The sequence below is a fragment of the Polyodon spathula genome, chromosome 22 (assembly GCF_017654505.1).
Source record: "Polyodon spathula isolate WHYD16114869_AA chromosome 22, ASM1765450v1, whole genome shotgun sequence".
Classification (NCBI taxonomy): Eukaryota; Metazoa; Chordata; class Actinopteri; order Acipenseriformes; family Polyodontidae; genus Polyodon; species Polyodon spathula.
The window spans coordinates 23,460,620-23,483,113 of NC_054555.1; the positions used below are offsets into that span (position 1 = coordinate 23,460,620).

General features: G+C 39.9%; 1 protein-coding gene across 1 annotated transcript in view; it reads left to right on the forward strand.

The window, feature by feature from the left end:
• Positions 1-1,565: 1,565 nt before the first annotated feature.
• The window catches only part of LOC121297036, a 45,395-nt gene continuing 24,466 nt past the window's right edge, over positions 1,566-22,494 (forward strand). The window contains exons 1-3 of the mRNA XM_041223047.1: positions 1,566-2,163; positions 12,915-13,432; positions 21,267-21,356. Coding sequence (XP_041078981.1) covers positions 2,017-2,163; positions 12,915-13,432; positions 21,267-21,356 — 755 coding nt within the window. The 5' untranslated portion in view covers positions 1,566-2,016. The remainder of the gene's footprint in view (positions 2,164-12,914; positions 13,433-21,266; positions 21,357-22,494) is intronic.

The following is a 22,494-nucleotide window of genomic DNA, read 5'->3' on the forward strand; positions in this document are numbered from 1 at the left end:
TGTTAATAGTTGTATATGACTGAAATGATCAGTTTTTCAATGATACTACATTTGATTTGAATGTTAAAATCACACATCTGCATTTTGTAAAGATTTCAAAAAACATCTGAAGGATTATGCACATAGTTATACAGTATTTGTACAGGTGTAATGAATGCTACATTGATTTCCAAAGAGATTACTCCAGTCTTTAATTAGCTCCTCTTTTTTTTTTTTTTTTTTTAAGGAAGAAAATTATTGACTTTACAAAACTAGTATCAAACATCTAGGTAATGTGAATGGATGTCTCTTAAGCACTCTCAAGATCTTTGTTTCTCAGTTTTGTACTGGAATTTCAAAAAATAATTAAAATATGGCCCAAATTTGTCCAATTCAGATAAAGCGTTACTGAAATGTCTTTTGTTTATCTGCGCTTCTCCATATCAAACAGGCTGCGACTCTGTTTCTGCCACATCTCCCAGGGGCAGTGTCTGGAGACCAAGATGGAAAAAAAAAAAAAACTTTTTGTTTGCCAATCCTTGCAGAGTAATGCAGCCTGCAGGAATAAATAACAAGCCAGTACTGTTTAATCAGGCTAGCGCTGGACAGGAGGTACCTGCAACATGTCGAGCATGCTTTTACACAAATGGTCTGTCCCATTACATAACAAATTATGCATTTGTTATGTAATGATACCTCTAACATGTAGTCTGTAACATATTAGGACGATAGTTTCTCTAGTCAACTCAGAATAAATGATGGATGAAATTACTTGTATTACTATGGAATGTAATAAACCATTTGACCACTTGGGCTGTAGAGCGACACACTCCAAATTTGTCACCCTGATTTGACCTTGACACAGAGTAGGTGCTCCATTGGCAGGTGCTTCTTTCTCCAAAACTGCAACCTGAAGCAATTGGAAGCAGTAATGATTGGACAATAGTTTTTTTTTTTGTGTTGTTTTTTTTTAATCCCCTCTAGTATAGTTCGCTCTAGAGGGTAATTTACTAAAACAACTAAAACAAAACCTATATTTCCCAGCCTGCCTTTGGATCCTCTGGCATCCTATCGCCTGGTTTTTACCAAAGAGCTGATGCTGGCCTGCTCTTTATTATGACGGCATGATAACAAAGCTGTCATAGAGGCACTTCGCCACTAGAGGGACCACATATCCTGTTGAACCTGAACCACAATGTTGATGTAGCACCAAGAAAGTTCCCATGCCCTTCCAGTTCCACTATGCATTAGATACTATTCATTTAGATTTTTTTTATTCTTGCAACAGAGAAAAACAAAATACAATTAAATATGGAGCGAAGCAATACATTACTTCAGCAAAAAAGATACAGTATATATTATATATATATATATATATATATATATATATATATATATATATATATATAAATATATATATAATTACATGGATGGATTGCATTGTTATGTTTTATTTTTGGGTTAATAAGGAGTATAGATATATTTTACACGGCACATTTGCAAATAAGCGATGCTAATTTATCAAGTGATCCTTCAATTGCTTGTGTTTGTATTAGAAAGCGCTGTGCATTTTGGGAGCGGTCGGTCTTCCAACATGGCCTCTCACTGACAGCTGTGGGGCTTCCATTATCTAATTGACTGCTGTCAACGGGCGAGAGATCGTCTCCAGACAGCTTTATTCTGTTTGAACCTCTGTATGAAATTGTACGAGAGCGACCCTGGTCATAAACCAGAAATGATAATATATTTTTAAAATACAGAGTCACACCCATTGTATTAGAAAAAAATAATCGAAAAAGAGGCGAAAGAGAGAGAAGAGGGGGTGAGAAGGGAGAGCTCAGCTCAGTAACCTGCAGTGTCGACGCTCCTTACCAGGGCGACGTTCACAGATATTTATTTATTTATTTATTTATTATTGACAACATAATAGGTGTGTAGCTAGCACAGTAGTATGGACCGTTGTTTTTTATGAGCTGCCTCGTTGTCTAGGCTTTTCTTTATGTTCGACCTGTCTGGTGTTTTTTTCGGGGGAGAGAGATGGGCTCGCCGGCTCTGGACTCGTCTCAGTGGCTGTCGGTGAAGGAGGAGACGATTTTCCTTCATGACGGGCTGATTCGTGTCACCGACCTGGCCGAGCTTCCCAGCGAGATCGGGGTCTCGGAACCGGGGGACACTGAGCAGGAGGTGAGTCAGAATGTGGCAAAACGTTATTAAAGCTGTATAACTTAAGTGGGATTCGTGTATATTCGACTTCATCCAGGATGGTGCTCGTTTTGATTCAGGGAATACCGTACATTCTGTTTATTTGCAAATTATGTTATATGGACTTCCGTTACAGTATGTTATTTTTTTGCCGGTGTCTCTTACGTGAATTAGGTTAGTTTCTGTTGCACAAAACTGTGGCAACCCCCATATTTTCCAAAGTGTGGCCAAGCCCAGGCCTGCAGATGCAGGTCTAGTGTGACCTGAGACTGCAGACCCCTGACCTCTCCGCCAAATTGCATCAGCTGGGCAGTCCACAGTCATGTATTGTGTTCATCTGCAAGCGGTGTGTGCTGTAAACAAAAACAGAACGACCAGAAGCAGTGTGGCACTAATAAACAAGTCGGCCACGGTCAAACCTGCAACTTTGTGGGTTGAAACTAATTTCGTGGTGACTGTTTGCATTATTCAATTGTTTAGCCACCTGTGCACGCTACATTAGATAGAAAACAGACAGCCTAGTTTGTTTACATCCTAAGAAGATCATTTTAGTGGGCATGCACTTGTTGTTATTTGTAGCAGTTAGTTTATACTAATACATTATATCCTCAAGAGCTCTTGTAATGCTGGGATGGAAATTAGACTCCTGTTGCATATCAGTTTCACCCATTCCAGGTTTTACTGTGAGCTTGATTAGCCACAGTGTATAGGTAACCAGCTCAGGTGTGTCTTATTAAACTCGTAGTGCAACCAGGAATGGATCAAACCACTATGCAATGGGAGTTTTATTTCCCATGCAGTTTTTAATTTTTTTTAAACTGCATCGTTATTTAACCTAACGAGTGATAAGGCACATTTACTATGCTATTAATATTCAACCTGGAGAAGGACAATGACTTTGCTGGCTTTTGCAACATGTTCATTTTAATGTATTGTCTGATTGAAAGTGGATGCTGTAATCTGTTAAATATTGTTCTGCTGTTCTGCTGGTATGTAGTACCTAATACATACATTATGATAAACTTGTCATATTTTTTTAGATGCACAAATGGGGTTCTATGTGTTAAAACAACATTTTCAAAGGATCCCCTCTGCAGTAATTCTTGACAAATTCAGTGTCTGTTCAACAAACTTTTTTGCTAACCGTGTTAGTCTAAGCCAGGGCTTCTCAAACTCGGTCCTGGGGACCCCCTGTGGCTGCTGGTTTTCATTCCAACCGCTCTTAAACAGTTGCAGTTAGTTACTTATCAAATGTTATAGCTAACTTGAAATTTGCAAGTGTTCAAAAGCTGAAAACAAGTAAAAAGGTCTAATTAAGCAAATTATCCGTTCAATTAAGGGTCTAGTTAAATAACTGAGAGCTCGGTTGGAATGAAAACCAGCAGCCACAGGGGGTCCCCAGGACTGAGCTTGAGAAGCCCTGGTCTAAGCTAACTGTTTAAATTTTCAATCTTTTTTTTTTATTATTTTAATTTTTATGTAAAACACAATTCTGTTAACTTTCTTTAAAACTGTAATGAGTTTTAAAACAAAAAATGACCTTTTGTGTGCACTGGAAATAAATGCACATTTAGGTCCTGGTTGCAACAAAACCGGGACCAGTATATTCCAGTAAGTTGGACCAGAGTTTGAAAGGTGTGGTAGCAGAGTACTGAAGCCCATGAGATGTTTTACAGCTATTGGATAGCGAGAGGGTACAGAGCAGGTGGAGAGCGACCTTTTTCTGTTATCATATGTTGTGAGCCAGTCTGCTATTCCACTTTAACACATCTGTTTGACATCTAAGAGTCATCATATTGTTAATGTAATTGAGATACCTAACTGTGTACTTTTTTATTTAGTAATTTTAAATTCCTGCAGCACCTACTTTGAATTTTGTTATATTCAAGATTGTGCAGAAACTAGGTTGCAATTTTGTCAGCCTTGTGGTCTTGGTGAATTGACAAAATGTCACAGTTAATTAATGCATCAAAAAAGGATTGCCTGGCATTATAAACTTGTCTTGAGTACTTGGAGGTCTGTAATGTGTTGTGTTTGCAATAGATGGCGCAAATGAAAAAAATAGTACTCCTATAACGTGGTTATTTACATGCTGTTCTCGTTGTGTGTGTGTGTGTGTGTGTGTGTGTGTGTGTGTGTGTGTGTGTGTGCGCATATTTCCAGTTCTTGATTTTGACATGATACTTCTTGTTTCTGTTGTTTTCACTATCTCAATTTGAATTATGGTTCAGTGTGTTTGCAGGTGAATCACTCTTTACTCACAGACTTTCAGTGAAAACGATTTGGTTCAACCATCGCTGTATTGACAGTGTTATGGCCATTGTTGCTATTTTGTTTGTGAAGCTATTAATAATGGCATCAGTGTGTTTTGAGAAGGATTTGACAAGTGACTTGATAGTATAAAGTATTGCTTGCCTGTTATTAGTTGCTGTGTTGCAGTGCATAAGGTGATGACTTGACGTGTTCATCTGTTAGTGTGCCGACAGGTGCAAGTCAGGGATTCAGAGATTCCTGCTCCACTGGTCGGGAGGGTAATTAAAGAACATGCTGGCCCAGCCAGTGCTGGAGCAAGCCTCCACTGCTAATAAACCTGCTGCCTTGTCTGTGCTTTCCAGAGTCCTGAGAATCAGAGCTGAGCAAGAGGAGTTAGCTTATTATATACCTCAAAACCTAGGCTAGATCTGAATGTCCTACAGTAATTAAACAACAAAGTAAAACTTCAGTGTTTGAAACATTGACTACTGTTCACTGAGCTTTATCACACAAATGAATTACATTTAATGTATTAAACTGATATGTAATTAATCATGAAACTGTGCTTGGCTTCTTTCACAGCCTAGAACAGTTTCATGACTCTGACACTTTGGGGGGGGGATTTAACATCAATTTAAATAATTTATTTGAGAAAAGAGCCCATTAACTTATCTATATTAAAAAAAAAAAAAATCTCATTTGGGTAATTAAGATTTTAAAAAATTATGTTTTGTTATACACAATTACAGTACTGTAGATACTTGTTTAGATTCTTGGTTTGTACTGTGTATGTGTGTGTGTGTGTGTGTGTGTGTGTGTGTGTGTGTGTATATATATATATATATATATATATATATATATATATATATATATATATATATATATATACACACACACAGTACCATGAAAAAGTATTTGCCCCCCTGTCTGATTTTCTGCATTTCTGCACATTTTTCATATTGAATTTGGTCAGATCTTTTTGTGGGTTGTAGTAGTATATAGAGGGAGTCTAAGAGAAAAAATGACACCAAACTTTGGTGCTTCTTTCATTTGTTTGGTGTGCAAGGTAATCAAACATGCAATCTTCAGATGTGAAAAAGTTATTGCCCCCCTAGTTAACCCAATTAAAGGGATAATTAGGGTCAGCTGTTTGAATACTTTGGTTAACAATCTGGCCTGATTTGGGCCAGCCCTGCCCAATATAAATCTGACTAACTTTGGCCCTTACCATCAGAGTGAAGTTGTCAGCATACAAGTTCTAGAGGCACATGGTGCCACAATCAAAAGAAATTCCTGAAGACCTCTGGGAAAAAAACTGCCTATCAGTCTGGAAAGGGTTTCAAAGCCATTTCTAAGGCTCTGGGGCTCCACCAAACCACAGTCAGAGTCATAATGTCTAAATAGAGAAAATTTGGGACAGTAGTGAATCTTCCCAGGAGTGTCCGTCCTGCCAAAATCTCTCCAAGAGCAAAGCGTAAAATCGTCCAGGAAGTCACAAAGAACCCTAGAACAACATCCAGGGATCTGTAGGCCTCTCTCCCCTAAGCTACGGTCAGTGTTCATGACTCCACCAGCAGAAAGACACTGGGCAAAAATGGGATTCATGGCAGAGTAGCAAGGCGGAAACCACTGCTCACTAAGAAGAACATGAAATGCTCGTCATAAGTTTGCCGAGAAGCACCTGGATCAGTGTCCATAGAACAGTGTTTAACATTGTTTTATGGACAGATGAGTCAAAAGTGGAACTTTTTGGCCGACATGGGCCCCGTTATGTCTGACGAAAACAAACACTGCATTCCACAGTAAGAAGCTCATACCAGCGGTCAAGCATGGTGGTGGTATTGTCATGATTTGGGGATGCTCTGCTGCATCAAGACCTGGACAACTTGCCATCATTGAAGGAACCATGAATTCTGCTCTGTATCAGAAAATTCTACAGAAGAATGTCAGCTGAAGCTGAAGCTGAAGCACAGCTGCGTCATGCAGCAAGACAATGATCCGAAACACACAAGCAAGTCTACATCAGAATGGTTGAAGAACAAGAAATTTAAAGTTTTGGAATGGCCTCGTCATAGTCCAGATCTAAACCCCATGGAGATGTTGTGGTAGGACATGAAATGAGCAGTTTATTTTTGAAAACCCACAAATGTTCCTGAGTTGAAGCAGTTCTGCATGAAGGAGTGGGCCAAAATTCCTCCATGGCGCTGTGAGAGTGTTGGAAAACATGGATCGAGAATTGATTAGCAGTTTGCTACGCATGTGGACTGGCAGAGCTATACTGGTTTTCTTTTCTGAGAAGATAATAATATTGCAGATAGCAGATGGTTTGGGTCAAATTGCATGTACTGTTAACAATTGATAGAGACGTTGCGTCTACAAGCTTCTTGCCCACCGTTGACTGCAAGCTAACAAGATAACAATGCTGTTATCAGCCAGGCTCTAAGACTTTTGGAATACAAAGCATAAAGGGGATAAAAGGCTCCCAGGGACTGGCGTTGGACCCAAAGGTTCTCAGAGAGATCCAAAGAGATAATGCCACTGGAATCAAAGGGTCTCAAGAAGATAACAAAAACCAGATGTATGGACCTTTTGGGCACCAGGGGTCTGAAGAATGCACTGAATTCAGAGGTCGTCACACTAGACTGCACACACAGACACAATAGATTAAATATATGGTGACAGAATAATGTGTTGTACCTTTGCTATTGGTTAGGTGTTGGAGAAAGAGGAGGTGGACCATCTATACAGAAGGGTATTTAATGTCATGCAGAAATTGTAAGGACAAGTATTCTGTTTGTCCTGTACCTGGGACCAGACTCCCTGCGTATTTCAATAACCCTAACAACTGATTGAAGAAAAGGACTCTGTGCATTTTCTTGAATCTACTTACTCGCCATCCATTTTTTAAGTTACTTCAGAGAGACTGATCAATAACTACAGGAAGTGTTTGGTTGCAGTTATTGCTGCTAAAGATGGCATAACCAGTTATTGAGTCTAAGGGAGTGATTACTTTTTCACACAGAGGCATTGGGTGTTGCATAACTTTCTTTAATAAATAAATGAAATAAGTATCGACATTTTGTGTTATTTGTTCACTCAGGGTCCCTTTTATCTAATATCAGATTTTGGTTGAAGATCTGATTACATTCAGTGTCAAAATATGCAAAAATGCAGAAAATCAGGGGGCAAATACTTGAAGGCTGGACTAGAGCAGCGTACTGTGGCTCGCCGCCATGGGTGCTCACGCCAGCAATTTCAAACCTGGCGAGACGGTATAATCAGACACACTCTGTCAATGACAGGCAACAAACTGGGAGACTAAGAGTCACAACACCTGCCCAAGATCGACAGATCATTTTGCAGCATCTACGTGATGTCAATTGTTAATCTACACAATAAAGAGTCACTGCACCTGCTCTAAAACAGAGTTTGTCGTTTCATGATCACATCTAGTGAATTTTATCCAAATATAAATAATTTTGATGCTCAAATATAAGTGATATCCTACTTCTTTTAAGGCACAGTGTGTGTGTGTGTGTGTGTGTATATATATATATATATATATATATATATATATATATATATATATATATATATATATATATATATATATATATATATATATATATATATATAATTGTGTGTGTGTCTGTCAATCTGTAGACAGATTCACTGGGCTTATGAAAATAGACACAATAAAAATGTAATGAAGAAGATAGTTCATAAACCTGGTTAGTGTAATTGTGGGGGGGAAAAAAGGTGCTGCTTGTGGCAGTGAAGCAGAGCTAAAACAAAAGGCCTTGAAATTGGGTCGCCTGAATCCGCATAACACAAGTGGCTTTAGATGAACCACCGAGCATCCTTATTATAATGTTACCTTTTATTATACTATTCTTATATGTAGTGGAAGTAAAATTAAACTTCAGGAAAGTGATTGTTATTGTAGTAATCCCTTCTTATACTGAGACACTGTGGTAAAAACATTGCAGATAGCTGGTGCCTGGGTTTCTTAACCTACAGCACAAAGGGTTAAACCCTGCATGTTCATATTAAATACTGGCAGCATATTCGGCTCTTGCGCTGTTCCCTCTAATACCAGAAGTAGTCTTGCCTGCCTTGTCAATCAGACTGTCAATGTATGTTTAACCCTTTTGTGTAAATGGTCATTTACTGTTTAAACTATCAGTGTCACACACATTTAACATGACAAAGTAGACTTGTTTTATTTCAAATTTTACATTGATTTTCATATACAGCATTCATTTGTTTTACTGTGATGTACAATGCCTATTATAAATGATAAAAAGTTTAGAAAAAAATGAAAACCAATGAAAGATCCTCTCAAACATGGCCGCTTATAATTTTTATTTTTGTTTACCGTTTAATCATTTAAACCTTTCCTAGCTTGTCACTAAGCAATGTTTTGTTAAGCACTTTATAATTAAACAAATTCACGTGTGTTTTGTGTGGGAGAGGGGCTTCAATTTTGGAAGGGAAAGGCAGTGGTTGAGTTAAATGCTGCTGGTAAAGAAGTTTACTGGAATTATGCACTTTTAATCCTGTCAAATTTCTGTACTTGCATGCCGCTTTCCTGTCTGTATGTTCATATAGTGTTAGACTAGCACAGACAGATTATGATGCATTTATTACTGACAGCTTTTCATTTTATGTGGGGCAGCATTGAATTGGCTTCACCACATTATATGTTGTACTTTTCACTAGTCCATAACTAACTAGTAGCTACTAATTAAATAAATGTACTGATCGCTTCACCCAGATATTTCAGTGTGGTCCTCAAAAGGTCACATGAAGGACCACATTGCAGCGATTCGTTACTGAGAAACCGAATGGTTTCTTGTAGTTTACAAGAACTCTCCTCAGTTACCAAGCCCTTCTTTTCCAATCGAGAGGTGACATGAAGGAACGTACAGTGAAGTAGAACTACATGTTGTTTAATTTGTGAACAATGAGCTGTACATTTAGGTCAACCTCCTGGGTGGGTGTTTTCTGTAGAACCTTCCCTCGGTTGTCCTTCAGGCGCATCTCATAAATGCAATCATAGTCCTCCCATCCCCCCATTCAGTGCCTGCCAGCCCCTAGCAGTTCAAAAAGATAACCCTATACATTTTACTAGTGCTTAGTGAGCTTCAGTGACTCCACTGAAAGAGGAAAGGTCATTTAGCTGTAATCAGCAGCTTTTTTAAATTTAGTCGTTGTCAATTTATTTATTTTTTATGTTGTTTTCTCCCAATTTGAAATGCCCAATTATTATTTAGGCTCAGCTCACCGCTACCACCCCTGTACTGACTTGGGAGCGGCGAAGATGAACACACGCTGTCCTCCGAAGTGTGTGCCATCAGCCGACCACTTCTTTACACACTGCCATTCACCATGCAGCCACCCAGGTGCTACAGTGTTGGAGGACAACGCAGCTCCCAGGCAGCTAACAGGCAAGCCCACATGCGCCCGGCCAGACTACAGGGGTCGCTGGTGTGCGGTGAGCCGAGGACACCCTGGACGACCTAAACCCTCCCCCTCCCGGCGATGCTCAGCCAATTGAGCGCCGCCTCCTGGGAACTCCCATCCACGGTCGGCTGTGGAATAGCCCAGACTCGAACCGGCAACGTCCAGCCCATAGGGCGCATCCTGCACTCACGCAGAGCGCCTTTACTGGACGTGCCACTTCACGAGCTTCACAGTCTTTTGATGAAGGCTGGATAGTGTGCAGTTTTTATGAAACCTTTTTCTTTTTTTTTTATTGTTTTTGGTGGCTCTTAACAACTCCCTGGTCATGTGTATGGCCCTTTCAGTCCAAAACCTTGGACAGCTCTGAGGTAGGGAAGTTGCAAAGAAAGGACGGATCTATGCAAATGGTGCTGGGCAATTTCTTAAGCAAGCCTACTCTATAGCAGTTGCCTGAAAATTTTAGTATTTTTGGAAGTTGACTGTCTCCAGTAGAGCTGCCAAGTAAATTTTAATCTGGCATGTTTCAGCTGCAGAACATGAACTGTTGACTCATGCTGCACAACTGATGTATTAGATTAAACCGATGTATTCTGATTGAGCTTTCTACAGAAATCCAAGCCTGACAATCAAGTGAGGGTCATTGGTGTTGATTGGGATAATTTACCATTCCAAGTGCAGACTCTGTAGAGAACAGCAGTCCACACAAATTCAAGCAACTGTTTGTTCACTTGTTTCACTTGGAGTTGCAAAAGACCCCGATCAACACCTATGAACCTCACCTGTGGAGAGCTTGATCTGAATAACTTGTTCATGCAGCACTACTGTTTACCATTGGGTAGAGCTGGTAAATGTTTAAAAGGAAAAAAAAAGGTGCACAGATTGTGGGTGAACAATATGACTTTGCACTAGGGTGGTATTTGATGCTTAAAACTATGTTGAGGCTTTTTTTTTATTTACCATTTGGTTTCAATTGGGTGGGCATTGCTTTACTCTCACACCTTTACTGTTCACAACCCAATAAGCACAAGAGGTGTTTAAGAGCTGGATATAGGGTTATAGACCAGTGGAAAAAAGCTTGAGAGACGCATCCTGGAAACAACCCAAAAATATAGTGCATTGCTGGAGTCAGAATAGAAGCAATTTGATTGGGATATTACATTAGACTAGCATTTGGGAAGGTCATTGATATAATGATTCACATTCTCTTGTTACAGGGATACAGATAGCGCTGCACTAGCTGCTGACTGGCAGTGTGGCAAATTCGTTAGCTAGGTTCTGCTTTAAGGAAGGGATTTTTCATTGGCACATTTGTTTTTTTTGTTTTTTTTACTGTAAATGGCATGGCTTTCATTAATTTATTATACAGTATAACATTACTTCTCCCTTGTTATTCCTTGAGGAAAGTGAAATGCATCATCACAACTGAATCGATGAAGCATTCTTGAGATAGTGACGTAGCCTATGTTTCTGTTGTGGTGTACAGGAAGACAATGCAACTGATGATAGAAAAACAGTATGACACTGTGATCTTAATTCAGTACATTAGTACACTACACTATACAGTCTTGTTGCCGTCTTTTTGCCTACATACACTGCTTGCTTTGCAATAACTGAAGGAAGCAGCAGCTTGTCTGGTGGTCAGTCCCTTGGGGTAAGGGCTCTTAACATCGGTCTGAGCAATGATGTTTTTTCTTCCACAGCCTTCCATCTGCTTAGTCAGGACTAGTTGCCCCTCCCCTACAGTGTGGAGTTCGGCTTAATTATAAACAGTATCGAGTCGTGATCAGACCTCTGTACAGGTTACTTGACCCATCTTTCCTGTAGGAGTTAGACACTGATCGTTTAGGAATAGTAACATATCTTTCCAGAAAAAATGTAGTCTTGCCATATTTAAATGAGTGCCTTCCTGGCAGCTCATGAAGGGCCTGCACCTGTATTAACTGTGTTATGGGCAGTGCATTTTATCCAAGTCCTTTTTGTATCACTGATACTGCTAGCCATTTCTGAGCAGCATAGTTTATTAACATATATATATAGACACACACACACACAGAGTGTAGAGAGAGAGAGCAAGAACAGGTTAATTAATAATTTAGCAGTAATTGGAAATTCTCACCAGAAATCCAATCAAGTAAATATAAGTCGGGTATATTTCATTGAACTTGGCTTTGAAGAATGCTTACTACAAAACCAAGATGGATTTTCCAACTGTTCCAGTGCTATTAGATCTTAAAGTAGGGATTTGTTAATGTAGCATCTTGTATGACCCCCTGCAGTACATTTGTAAATCAAAATCTTTCTTGAAAGCATTGTTTCCATCAGAAAATGTAAAGATTGTTACAGCTCTGATAAAAGATATTGGCATGGAACTCAAATGAAAGCCAATGAAAACAGATGTGCTGAATTGCCTAATGGGTGTTTTAAAAGCCCAACAAGCCTTGGGCACAGAAGAATCAATAACTGTAGACGTCAGTTAAGTGCAGGTGTTGATGTTGTGTAACATTTATTTGGTTAATTATGATCTATGTCAGAGATTGTTTACAAGCACTGCACTGCATAGCCCCTAAAATGCATTGTTTATCGTCCGGGTACCGTAATATTCTGTTTTTATAAATAGTGATAAAACAGTGAGACTGGTTCATGTTGCATTTGGTGTCTGGGCAGATCTGCTTTAAGATTATATTGGAGACTGGAAGGAGAGACAGACATCACGCTGCATTAATATCATGGACAACCAAAAAAGAAAATACATTTAAAAGCACCTGCTAATTTGATGTCATGACAGCATGGGACACTGGCCTTTATTTTCCACTGTGGACAACTTGAAGTGAAGTGAAGTGGGACAGTGGCCCACAGTAGACAATACAGGCCAATGATTATTACCCACAGTAATCTTGATTATTGATTATTTGCCCATGGTATGTATTAATGTAGTTAGTACATTATGGTCATTTTGTATGTTAGATGTCTTGCATGCATGATAGCAACAATAATAATTCAAACTTCCCTTTCAGATCTTGACGTTCGAGACCAAGAACCCCACGGAACTCGCTGAGCGGCTGCGCACGGTGTGTGGTAACCAGAGCAACGCCTACGCGCGGCTGCTGGAGTACCGCCTCAATGCGCTGCGCGGGCTGTGGAATGCACAGAGACAGCTGGCCCTGGAGGAGCAGCAGGAGCGGGAGAGCTCGGGGGACGAGGAGACGGTGGCCTTGCTCAAACGGCAGGGCCTCCTGCAGCAGCCCGAGCAGGCCCCCTTCACCTCCCGCATGGGGCTGCTGCTCGTCTTCCCACTCATCCAGTCCCAGTCGCGCACCGACCCAGCCCTCTGCAACATCACTGCCGAGGTGCTGCTTGCCTGCCTCCGTGACTGCCAGCCCCTGAGCCTCACCAAAGAGCCTGCGGACTGCCTCAATGGCCTGGAGTCCCTGCTCTGCTCCTGGCTGGAAGACCACACCAGCTCCGGGGAGCACATCCTGCAGAAGCAAAAAGAGAATGCAGCAGCAGCGCTCGTCGCTCTGGCCTGCGCAAGGTGAGGATGTTCAATGAGAGTATGTTGGCTGAATATGTGGCCTATTAGTGAGACCATAAAACTGCTATTGTAGAAATACAATTTGTTTTGATTTGAGTTTTATTCAAAGTGCAAGATTTAAGAATAGTAAGGTTGATCAGACTCTCGGATCAGCGACAGTAGTGGTAAGGGGTTTAGAATAAGCTTGTATTGTTGAGAGTATTGATTTTGTTTTTTTATTTTTTGATGGTCTTCTTGTCTGGTACTTACAGGTTGACAGTACACTGAACTTCCTTTCTTGCTTTATATTAGTAAATGGATCACATGCAAATCATCCTCCCACGATGTATATGGAAGGTGCAGCCTTTGCATACATTGTGTTGACCTTTTTGAGTTAATGAGATATGGATGTGGGTTTCTGCTGAGGGACTACTGTGTTTAAACACAGCGTGTTCAGTAGTGTGGAAATTAAGTTGCATTTGCTTTGTCGGCACACATGCAGTGATCCTACATTAAATGTTAAAAATGGATACCATTTGTAACGATAGTGTCCCAGCTGGCATAGACAAATATAAGTTTCTAGATCTGCAGCTGCAAGGTGGAAAAAAACTTTTACTGTCAAATTGATGGACGCCATTCTTTAACAGGTGTTTGGTGTTATGTGGAAGCGCTGCATTCTGCCACCCCTTAGTACCGAAGCATGCATTCCAGCGACTTTCAATTTCATGGTGCAACAGCAGGCTAGGGATAAAGCAGTACTGTTCTGTCGATCTCTGCTCTTCACACAACAGTGGTAAACTTATAGTTAACTGATAAATAAGTGATAGATAGCCCATCTTGTGACAGACTAGTCCTGGTACCAGTAGAACAGTTTGAGCAGACCCAGTTTGTGTCACAGCGTTCTCCCTAGATTCCATTTCAAAACCAGTTGTAGCTAAATTGCCTGGGCACATATTCTGCCTCTTTCATTAGCTGCGCCTAGTTTAGGGATATTAACACAAATTAGAACATTGTTTCCCTGTGACAGTTTGCAGCAGCTCCACCACTCCCTCACCTCCCTGCATGAGCACCCTTGCTCAGTCATGGCAGCCATTACTGGCTGGATTAACAGTAAATTGGTTCAAAATTGAATGCTGCCTTTCTTAATGTGTTTGTGGCTTCAGTGAGATGAAGCAGTGTTCTGAGTGTGTGCTGTGTGTGTGTTTTTTTTTTTGTTTTGTTTTGTTTTTCCCCAAGGTAATGTGCCCTTTTTGAGACTACAGAGTTGGCGTACTGACCAGAAAATCAATCTTCTTGAAATAGGTTTTTTGTTTTGTTTTATGTCCTCTTGGGTGATGCAAAGTAATGAAAGGAGGTATTGAGTAAATGACCTGCTGTTTGGAGGGACACAGTGCTTTACAGTGCCAGAATCAGTAGCAAATGGATGTTCCTCCTCCCAGCCTCTGTATTTGATTATAAAAATTATCTACAGTCGTGGTCTACTTTATTAAACCAACTTATCATTTGTAACAGGCTGTGACCTTTTTTAAGTCATCTAGTAGCTACAGTGGCTCTCAAAAGTATTCACCACCCTTGGACTTTTCCACATTTTATTGTGTTACAACATGGAATCCCAAAATGGATTTAATTAGGAGTTTTTGCCACTGATCAACACAAAAAAAAGTCCATTATGTCAGTGAAAAATAAAATCTACAAATTGTTCTAAATTAATTACAAATATAAAACAGAAAATAATTGATTGCATAAGTATTCACCCCCTTTGCTATGACACACTTTAATAAGCTCTGGTGCAACCAGTTGTCTTTAGAAGTCGCATCATTAGTTGAATGGAGTCCACCTGTGTGCAATTAAGGTGTTTCACATGATTTCAGGTTAAATACACCTGTCTCTGGGAAGTCCCAGTGTTGGTTAGTACATTTCCTAACAAAAACTACATCATGAAGACAAAGGAACATTCAAAGCAAATCCAGAATAAGGTTCTTCAAAAGCACCAATGAGGGGTAGGATATAAGAACATTTCCAAGGCATAGAATATCCCCCGGAGCACAGTAAAGTCCATTATTAAGAAATAGAGAGAATGTGGCACAACTGTGAATCTGTCTAGAACAGGCCGTCCTCAAAAACTGAGTATCCGGGCGAGAAGGGCACTAGTCAGGGAGGCCACCAAGCGGTCTATGGCAACTCTAAAGGAGTTACAATCTTCCACGACTGAGCTGGGAGACACTGTGAATACAGCAACAATAGCCCGGGTGTGTCACAAAACTGACCTTTATGGGAGAGTGGTAAAAAGAAAGCCATTGTTGAAAAAAACTTGCATCAAATCTCGACTAGAGTTTGCTAGAAGGCATGTGCTAGAAGGCCTGGAAAGCTCGTGAAGGTAGAGGGCAAAATGGATGCAGAAAAGTATAGAGAAATCCTGGAGGAATACCTGCTGAAGTCTGCAAGAGACCTGGGACTTGGGAGAAGATTTATCTTCCAGCAGGACAATGACCCCAGTCATACATCCAAAGCCATACTGGTGTGGGTTAAAAATAAAAGGTCAATGTCCTGGAGTGGCCCAGTCAAAGCCCGGACCTCAATCCAATTGAGAATATGTGGAAAGAGTTGAAAATTGCTGTTCACCAAAGGTCCCTATCCAACTTGACGAAGCTTGAACAATTTTGCAAAGAAGAATGGGCAAAAATTGCGGTGTCCAGATGTGCAAAGCTGGTAGAGACTTATCCAAATAGTTTGTCTGAATTATTTATTATTTGTTCTAACTTTGAACATGACTTGTGCTTGATACACACAAGGATCAAACAGGGATGGAATGTCATTTTCCTCAAGAAGGGATTCTTGAGAATCTGCGCTATCTATAGAACACTCCAGCTATTGCAATTGCCTTGGTGGGTGTGCGTGCTATGGTTTATTCTGTTCAGAGGAAGCCATCCACATAACTGCTCAGCTTGGATTAGATGTCGTCTTTTTTTTGGCAGGGAAGGCAGTGACTAGACTTGAAGATTATGCTAGAAATGTGAGGTATCCTTCTACAGTAAATGTACTCATAACTCAGTCTTATTATCCAACCAGTAATAAGTCTCCTCAAGTCTATTATTATTATTATTATTATTATTATTATTATGTTTTAAAACTCATGCCACTTGATCCATTTAGTAAAGTAATGAAAATCAGACCATAGTAACATTCCAGGTTTTGATTTCAAGCAGTGCCTAAAATGTGTTTTTTAAATCTGCACTGCTTTCCAATGCGTATAAAATAGCACTGGAAGGCTCGGAGGCATTAGATCATCTTTGGTAATTATTCAGACCACAGTGCAGTGCTGCCATCCACCTCCAACTTTTGGAGACCTGATAGTGAAGTTAAAATGGGATTGTCTTCCAGGCGTAATTTAATTTACAAAATGTTGTAGTCCCACCTCCCTGATCGCCAGCCCCCTCTCCGGGGATACCCAGGGACAAAGGGCGGGGAATTGCACTGCTGTTTCTTTAAAGAGACTGCATGGAAACAACACATCAAGTAGAGGCATATGGTGCTCCGAATGCTTAGGCCAGCTGCATGGCTGTCAAGTTGTCAAAAACGGAAATTCCACTTTTGTATTTTTTTTTAGAAGCAGTATGCTCTGAATAAGTGACTACTACAGTAAAACTAAATTTGCAGTAGGTTCTCTCATTGTAGGACATGGTGACCTGTAGCTTCCCATGGTATTGGCACCTGTAATATTATTCTAGTTATTTCACTTAATACTATAGCAGAGGGCTTTGTTACGACTATAAAAGGACCTTTAATTTAGCACCCTCGTACTGTAGCTTGTATCTCAGAAACCGTTTGAGGTACAGGTTCCTTATTTTCAGTGTTCTAGAAACTTCTGGCAAATGTAACAGCAGCCTTTACTTTGCCCCTCAGGGGTGTAGCTCCCCCACTTCTCTTGGGTAGGGAGGGCATTGCTTCCGTACTTCACGTGTCCACGTGCATGGGGAAACGGGGACTGCGGGTGCCGTGGTAGTGTTGACAGAGCGTGGGAGGTAGAAAATAGCAACCCCTCACTTCTAAATATAGCACTACACCACTGGCTGCCACATTATGATCGCGTTGGGTTTCAGATGATGAAAACCAAATGCTGAGATACAGTGCTGGCTTTGCTCTTGTATTCTGTGGTTTTCTATGTCATGTTTGGTTTATGGGTATTGTACAATAATAAAATAACCACTGGCTGTACTGTATCTATGATATCATGTGACATTCCTCATGGTCTTTTTACATTTTCTTATTTATTTCAACACCGTGCAGATCATTCTAATAGGGGTGCTCTACAGTCTCTGTGTGCCAAGGAGAGCGCTTTGTTTCTGTTCACATAAACACCAGTGTCTAGTTATTTTTATCTTGCTCTGGCCTGAGGTCTAATGAGCACTTTCGCGTATGCACAGGCCATTCGTTTTGTGTGTGACTGGTAGGTTACTGGGAGGCATGACAGAGGCAGATGTTCCCTATCGCAGTCACTGGCTCTTTAGTGGTCCCTTGTCTGCAAGAACCTTTTGAAGGCAGAAAAGTGGATAAATAATATATCTCTTTTAATTTAGTTGTCTTCTAACTAGACAGAGACAACAATGTGTCACTATAGTTGAACAATTGAAGCTTTGTGTTTTTTGACAGTGTGGAGGGGGAAAAAAAAGGTTGTCTGCATTAAAGCCACTGGATCACAACAGCTGTGGCTTATCTTTTTTTTCTTTATTTGTTTATTTATTTATTGAATCCCAAAATTTGGTTGCAGCCCCACCGCTTTCATGAGCTTTAAAGTGAAACTGTCTGTTTACAGGAATAATCCTTTTTGGTTTTTGGCAGGTTCATGGGACCTGAACTGTGCGCAGGCAGTTAAAAAAAACTACTTGGAAGTGCAAAACTAAGATCCACTTGGAGACACCATTCATGCAAGAACAAGGAAAAAAAAATTCCCCTCTAGAATTTTTCTCATGATTGTTTTGCCCTGTGATTTTTCCATTTAGGCAGAGCGGTGCCAAGCAAAGGAGCTGTGCTAGTGGTCTTATTCTTCTTCTCTTTCCGCTTTTGAAACTAAAGGGTTTCAATTGCAGTCCAGCCTGGCTTTGTTTCCTAGTCTGAAGCCTTTGGTCTGTTTGTCTTGGTTGCAGCTTTAACAATTAGCTGGGACTTGGTGATTAATTGGCCACCAAAATGGATGTAAAGGGTGTTTGTTGGCTGATTTTGCAATTTTATTAAATTTTTTAAAGATGATTATCAGTTTTTGATTTGATTACAGCTTTGCCATTGCCTCTTAATTGGTATTAAAAGAAACTATTAAAATGTAAAATCTTAGACAAAATTTGACAACAAATCTTTGTAGTTTTCTGATTATGATACTCTTGAATGAATGATTGAATATATATATATATATATATATATATATATATATATATATATATATAATTTTACAGTTTTTTATAGTTCATTTTAATTTACAGTATTGAATCCACAAAATGAGGATTTTATATGTGTAGCTTTTGGGTAACTTAGGGCTAAAAGTTTTGCTTTAAGAAAAAAAAAACACAGCAGTTACTGACAAAGTTTATAAACACACATTTTTTAAAAAGGAGAAAAGTGTCTGGGCTTATTTTTGTAAACTATTTGATATGTTTTGCTAAAAACAGTGCATTTCACTGTAAAAACTTTGCCTGTGAATTTGGACTGTGAATCTCCTGCTTACGGTAAAAGTAGAACGACATATTTTTTCTATGTAATCCTGTTTGAAACTGCAAAGGCTTGCTAATGGCATCTAAATGAAGGATCTAATAGTAAATGAGCTTGGTTCAATCAGCCAGTCTTTGATAGACTGTGAAATTGCATTTTAATTTGTATAGTCATGGAAAAAGAAGACCAGTGGCAACTGAACCAGGGTTACTAATGGGGTTCAGCGTGAGCTGAGCTAAAATCAGCTTTCAAAAAGCAAGATATTTTAATGACCTGTTACATAAACTATAGTGTGTGTGTGTGTGTGTTCTAGCCCCTGAGTGCCCTACCAGAAATGTGCTTTAAACGTGCTACAAACCCATGGCTGGCTCATGGGTTTTACACAAGGTATTGGTCACAATAAAAAATAAAAAGGGTCTCTTTAAAATTATTTTAGACTTATTTTCAAGCCACTCTGCCCGTTTTGATGATGCTAACAATTGCATCGTCGCTGCCGGCTTTGGGGGACGAATGCATATTGTTTTGGAAAAGTTGGCCTTTTACAGTGAACCTGTTCTGTCCAGATCCGTTGAGTTGCTGGACACCTTCTGGTGTATCTGGGAAGTGCCGTCACTAAATAATGGTCCTACTGTAAATGTGATCACTCAGAATAAAATGTGGCAAACTGTGACACATCAGCAATCCCGCTGTTCTCCTAACTCTTTAAAGACATTTAGAATGTGTGTGTGTGCATGTGGGTTTTTTTTTGTTTGTTTTTTAATAAATCCATCTTTGATTGTAGACTGCTGCTTGTTACATTTTTTTTTTTTTTTGCCCACTGTTGCACCACAGATCAAAATATTTTATATTGAAGTGGCATTCTTGGTTATACTGAAATGCACTGTTAGTGTGTGTTTACACAATGTGTAATTGGGATTTAATGTGGGTGTTCATTTCTCTAGAGTTTTTGGGTGGAGACTTCTCTGCTCTAAGTTGTGTAAATTGACAGTCTGGTTTATGGTGGAAATGTAGGGCTACTGATCTTGCAGAATTGTGCATTTTGGGAATGGAATTTTGCAGTGTTGTACTTTTCTCCTCTGAACTTTTGTTTTGGACTACACCCAGCCAAATTGAGTTAATTCATCATGTGACTTCACTCGTGTGTATCTCTGCAGAAACACAACATGCGACTGCATCAACAAAGAAAAAAAAAAACAATGTTTTTAGTAAAAGAGGTGAAACATTTTCTCATTATCTAAATGAGACTGGTGGGATACTATCATTCGATTGATCGGTTACAAGTCAATACCATTAAAGATCACATTGCCAGTCGTAAACACGTAAAGCACAAGAAAGCAAAAAAGCGGCAACAGAAAATGGTAAAGCAGTGCATTCTTCTGTGCTGAAAAATGTAGACCTGAGGTACTGCGCTCAAGGTAGGGCTTTCCCTGAAGTAAGAAAGAAAGTAAGCTGAATTAATTGTGTGTTAATTGTTTAGTGTATTTCTTTCCACTCTACCTGCATTTAATACAGCTATAATTAGCAATGTTAAACCATGACTGTTTCATTATATTATCTGACGATGAAGAAACAAGCTTAACGCTATTTTTGTGGCTATACATTCCTGAAGGAAATTGATCGCTTTACTGTCTAAAGGATGTAGTCACTACACATACAGGCTGTTGCACAGCCATTCTGCCTGGAGTCACACCTCTTGTTAAACCTTTTCAAATAGCATGGCAGAATTAGCAAAGTAACACTTAAGAGGAGTCAGTGGGTTTGATGCTGTGTGTGACCTCAGTGGAGTATTCAGAACACGCTTCTAAGTGTATCTAAAGCACTGTTTTCAAGCATTATCTTCAGCCAAGGAAATCCTACCCTCCTAATCCGTTTTATTTGTGTGATAGGAATCCAGGTTGTCAAAAGCCTACCAGGCAAAAACAACTGTTGTAGAGTAAGTGGCAGCTGCTGGTCTTAAATCGTCCATTACTGTCTGTATAATGTAATTGGCAAGGCACTTAAAATCAGAGTGGCAGCATTTATTTAACGAGAGGGAGGGCAGTAATTTTTTTGCGGCCAATATAATTTTTGAAACCCATTCTGCTGTGGAAAGAGTGCAGGAAATGGCTGAACATGTTTAAATGTAGTTAACACTGCTTGTATTTTTGTGTTTCAGGGGGTCGTTAAAAACCCTAATTCACACGGTACACCTGCTTCAGAAACAGACTGATTTGGGGTATTTGCCTGTTGCAGATGTACTCTATAGGTAAGTAATTAGTTGCACAGTACTGTGAGGCACTCCAGGTTTCAACACACCATGAGCTTGTTTCAAATATGCCTGATTTTGTTGTGAATTCTATGGTTGGTCTTGTTAATCTCAGCTGTGACTGATTTAGCTTATACTGTAGTACAAAATGAGTCTATAATGGTGACTTACTGACTAAGTGGATAAAAGGATCGACCAATCAGTAAATTAATAGGATGGGGAAAGCTATTCACAGCTTCAAATACTTGGTCATCTAGATCCTTTGGGTTTTAAAACCTGGGCGGTTCTTTTGATCCAAATTGGACAACCAACATTCATATTCACCTAGCTGCATTGCGTAACGTTCTTTTGAAATAAATAACACAGAATCAGTCAGACAGACCACCTTTCTAGTGATCTGAAGAATCACTGTGCATAGGGATAAGTCACATGACAAGTTCACCGATGATTTCAGATTAACTACACCTGTCTTTGTAAGGTCCCACAGTTGGATAGTGCAGTCAAAGCAAAGATACCAACATGAAGACCAGAGCTTTCAAGACAACTCCGGGATAAAGATGTGGAAAGGCACAGATTAGGGGAGGGGTTGTAAAAAGATTTCAAAGTCATTGAATATCCCTTGGAGCACAGTCAAGTCGATCGTTAAGAAGTGGAAGGTATACGGCACCACCCAGAATCTCCTTAGAGCAGGCCGTCCTCCCAAACTGAGCAGCCAGGTAAGAAGGGCATTGGTCAGAGAAGCCACCAAGAGGCTAATGACACTCTGAAAGACCTACAGCGTTCCATGGCTGAGATGGGAGAAACTGTCCATGTGTCAACAATAGCTGAGGTACTCCACAAATCTGGCCTGTATGGAAGAGTGGCAAGAAGGAAGCCATTTCTGAAAAAAGCCCATGTAAAATCCCACTTGGAATTTTCAAAAAGACATGCGGGAGACTCTGAAAAGATGTGGCAATAGATTTTGTTGTGATGAAACAAAAATTGAACTATTTGGCCTAAATGCAAAGCGTTATGTCTGGCACAAACCCAACACAGCACATCACCCAGATAAAACCATACCTACTGTAAAGCTTGGTGGTGGCAGCATCGTGCTATGGAGATGCTTTTCAGCGGCAGGGACTGGGAAGCTTGTCAGGGT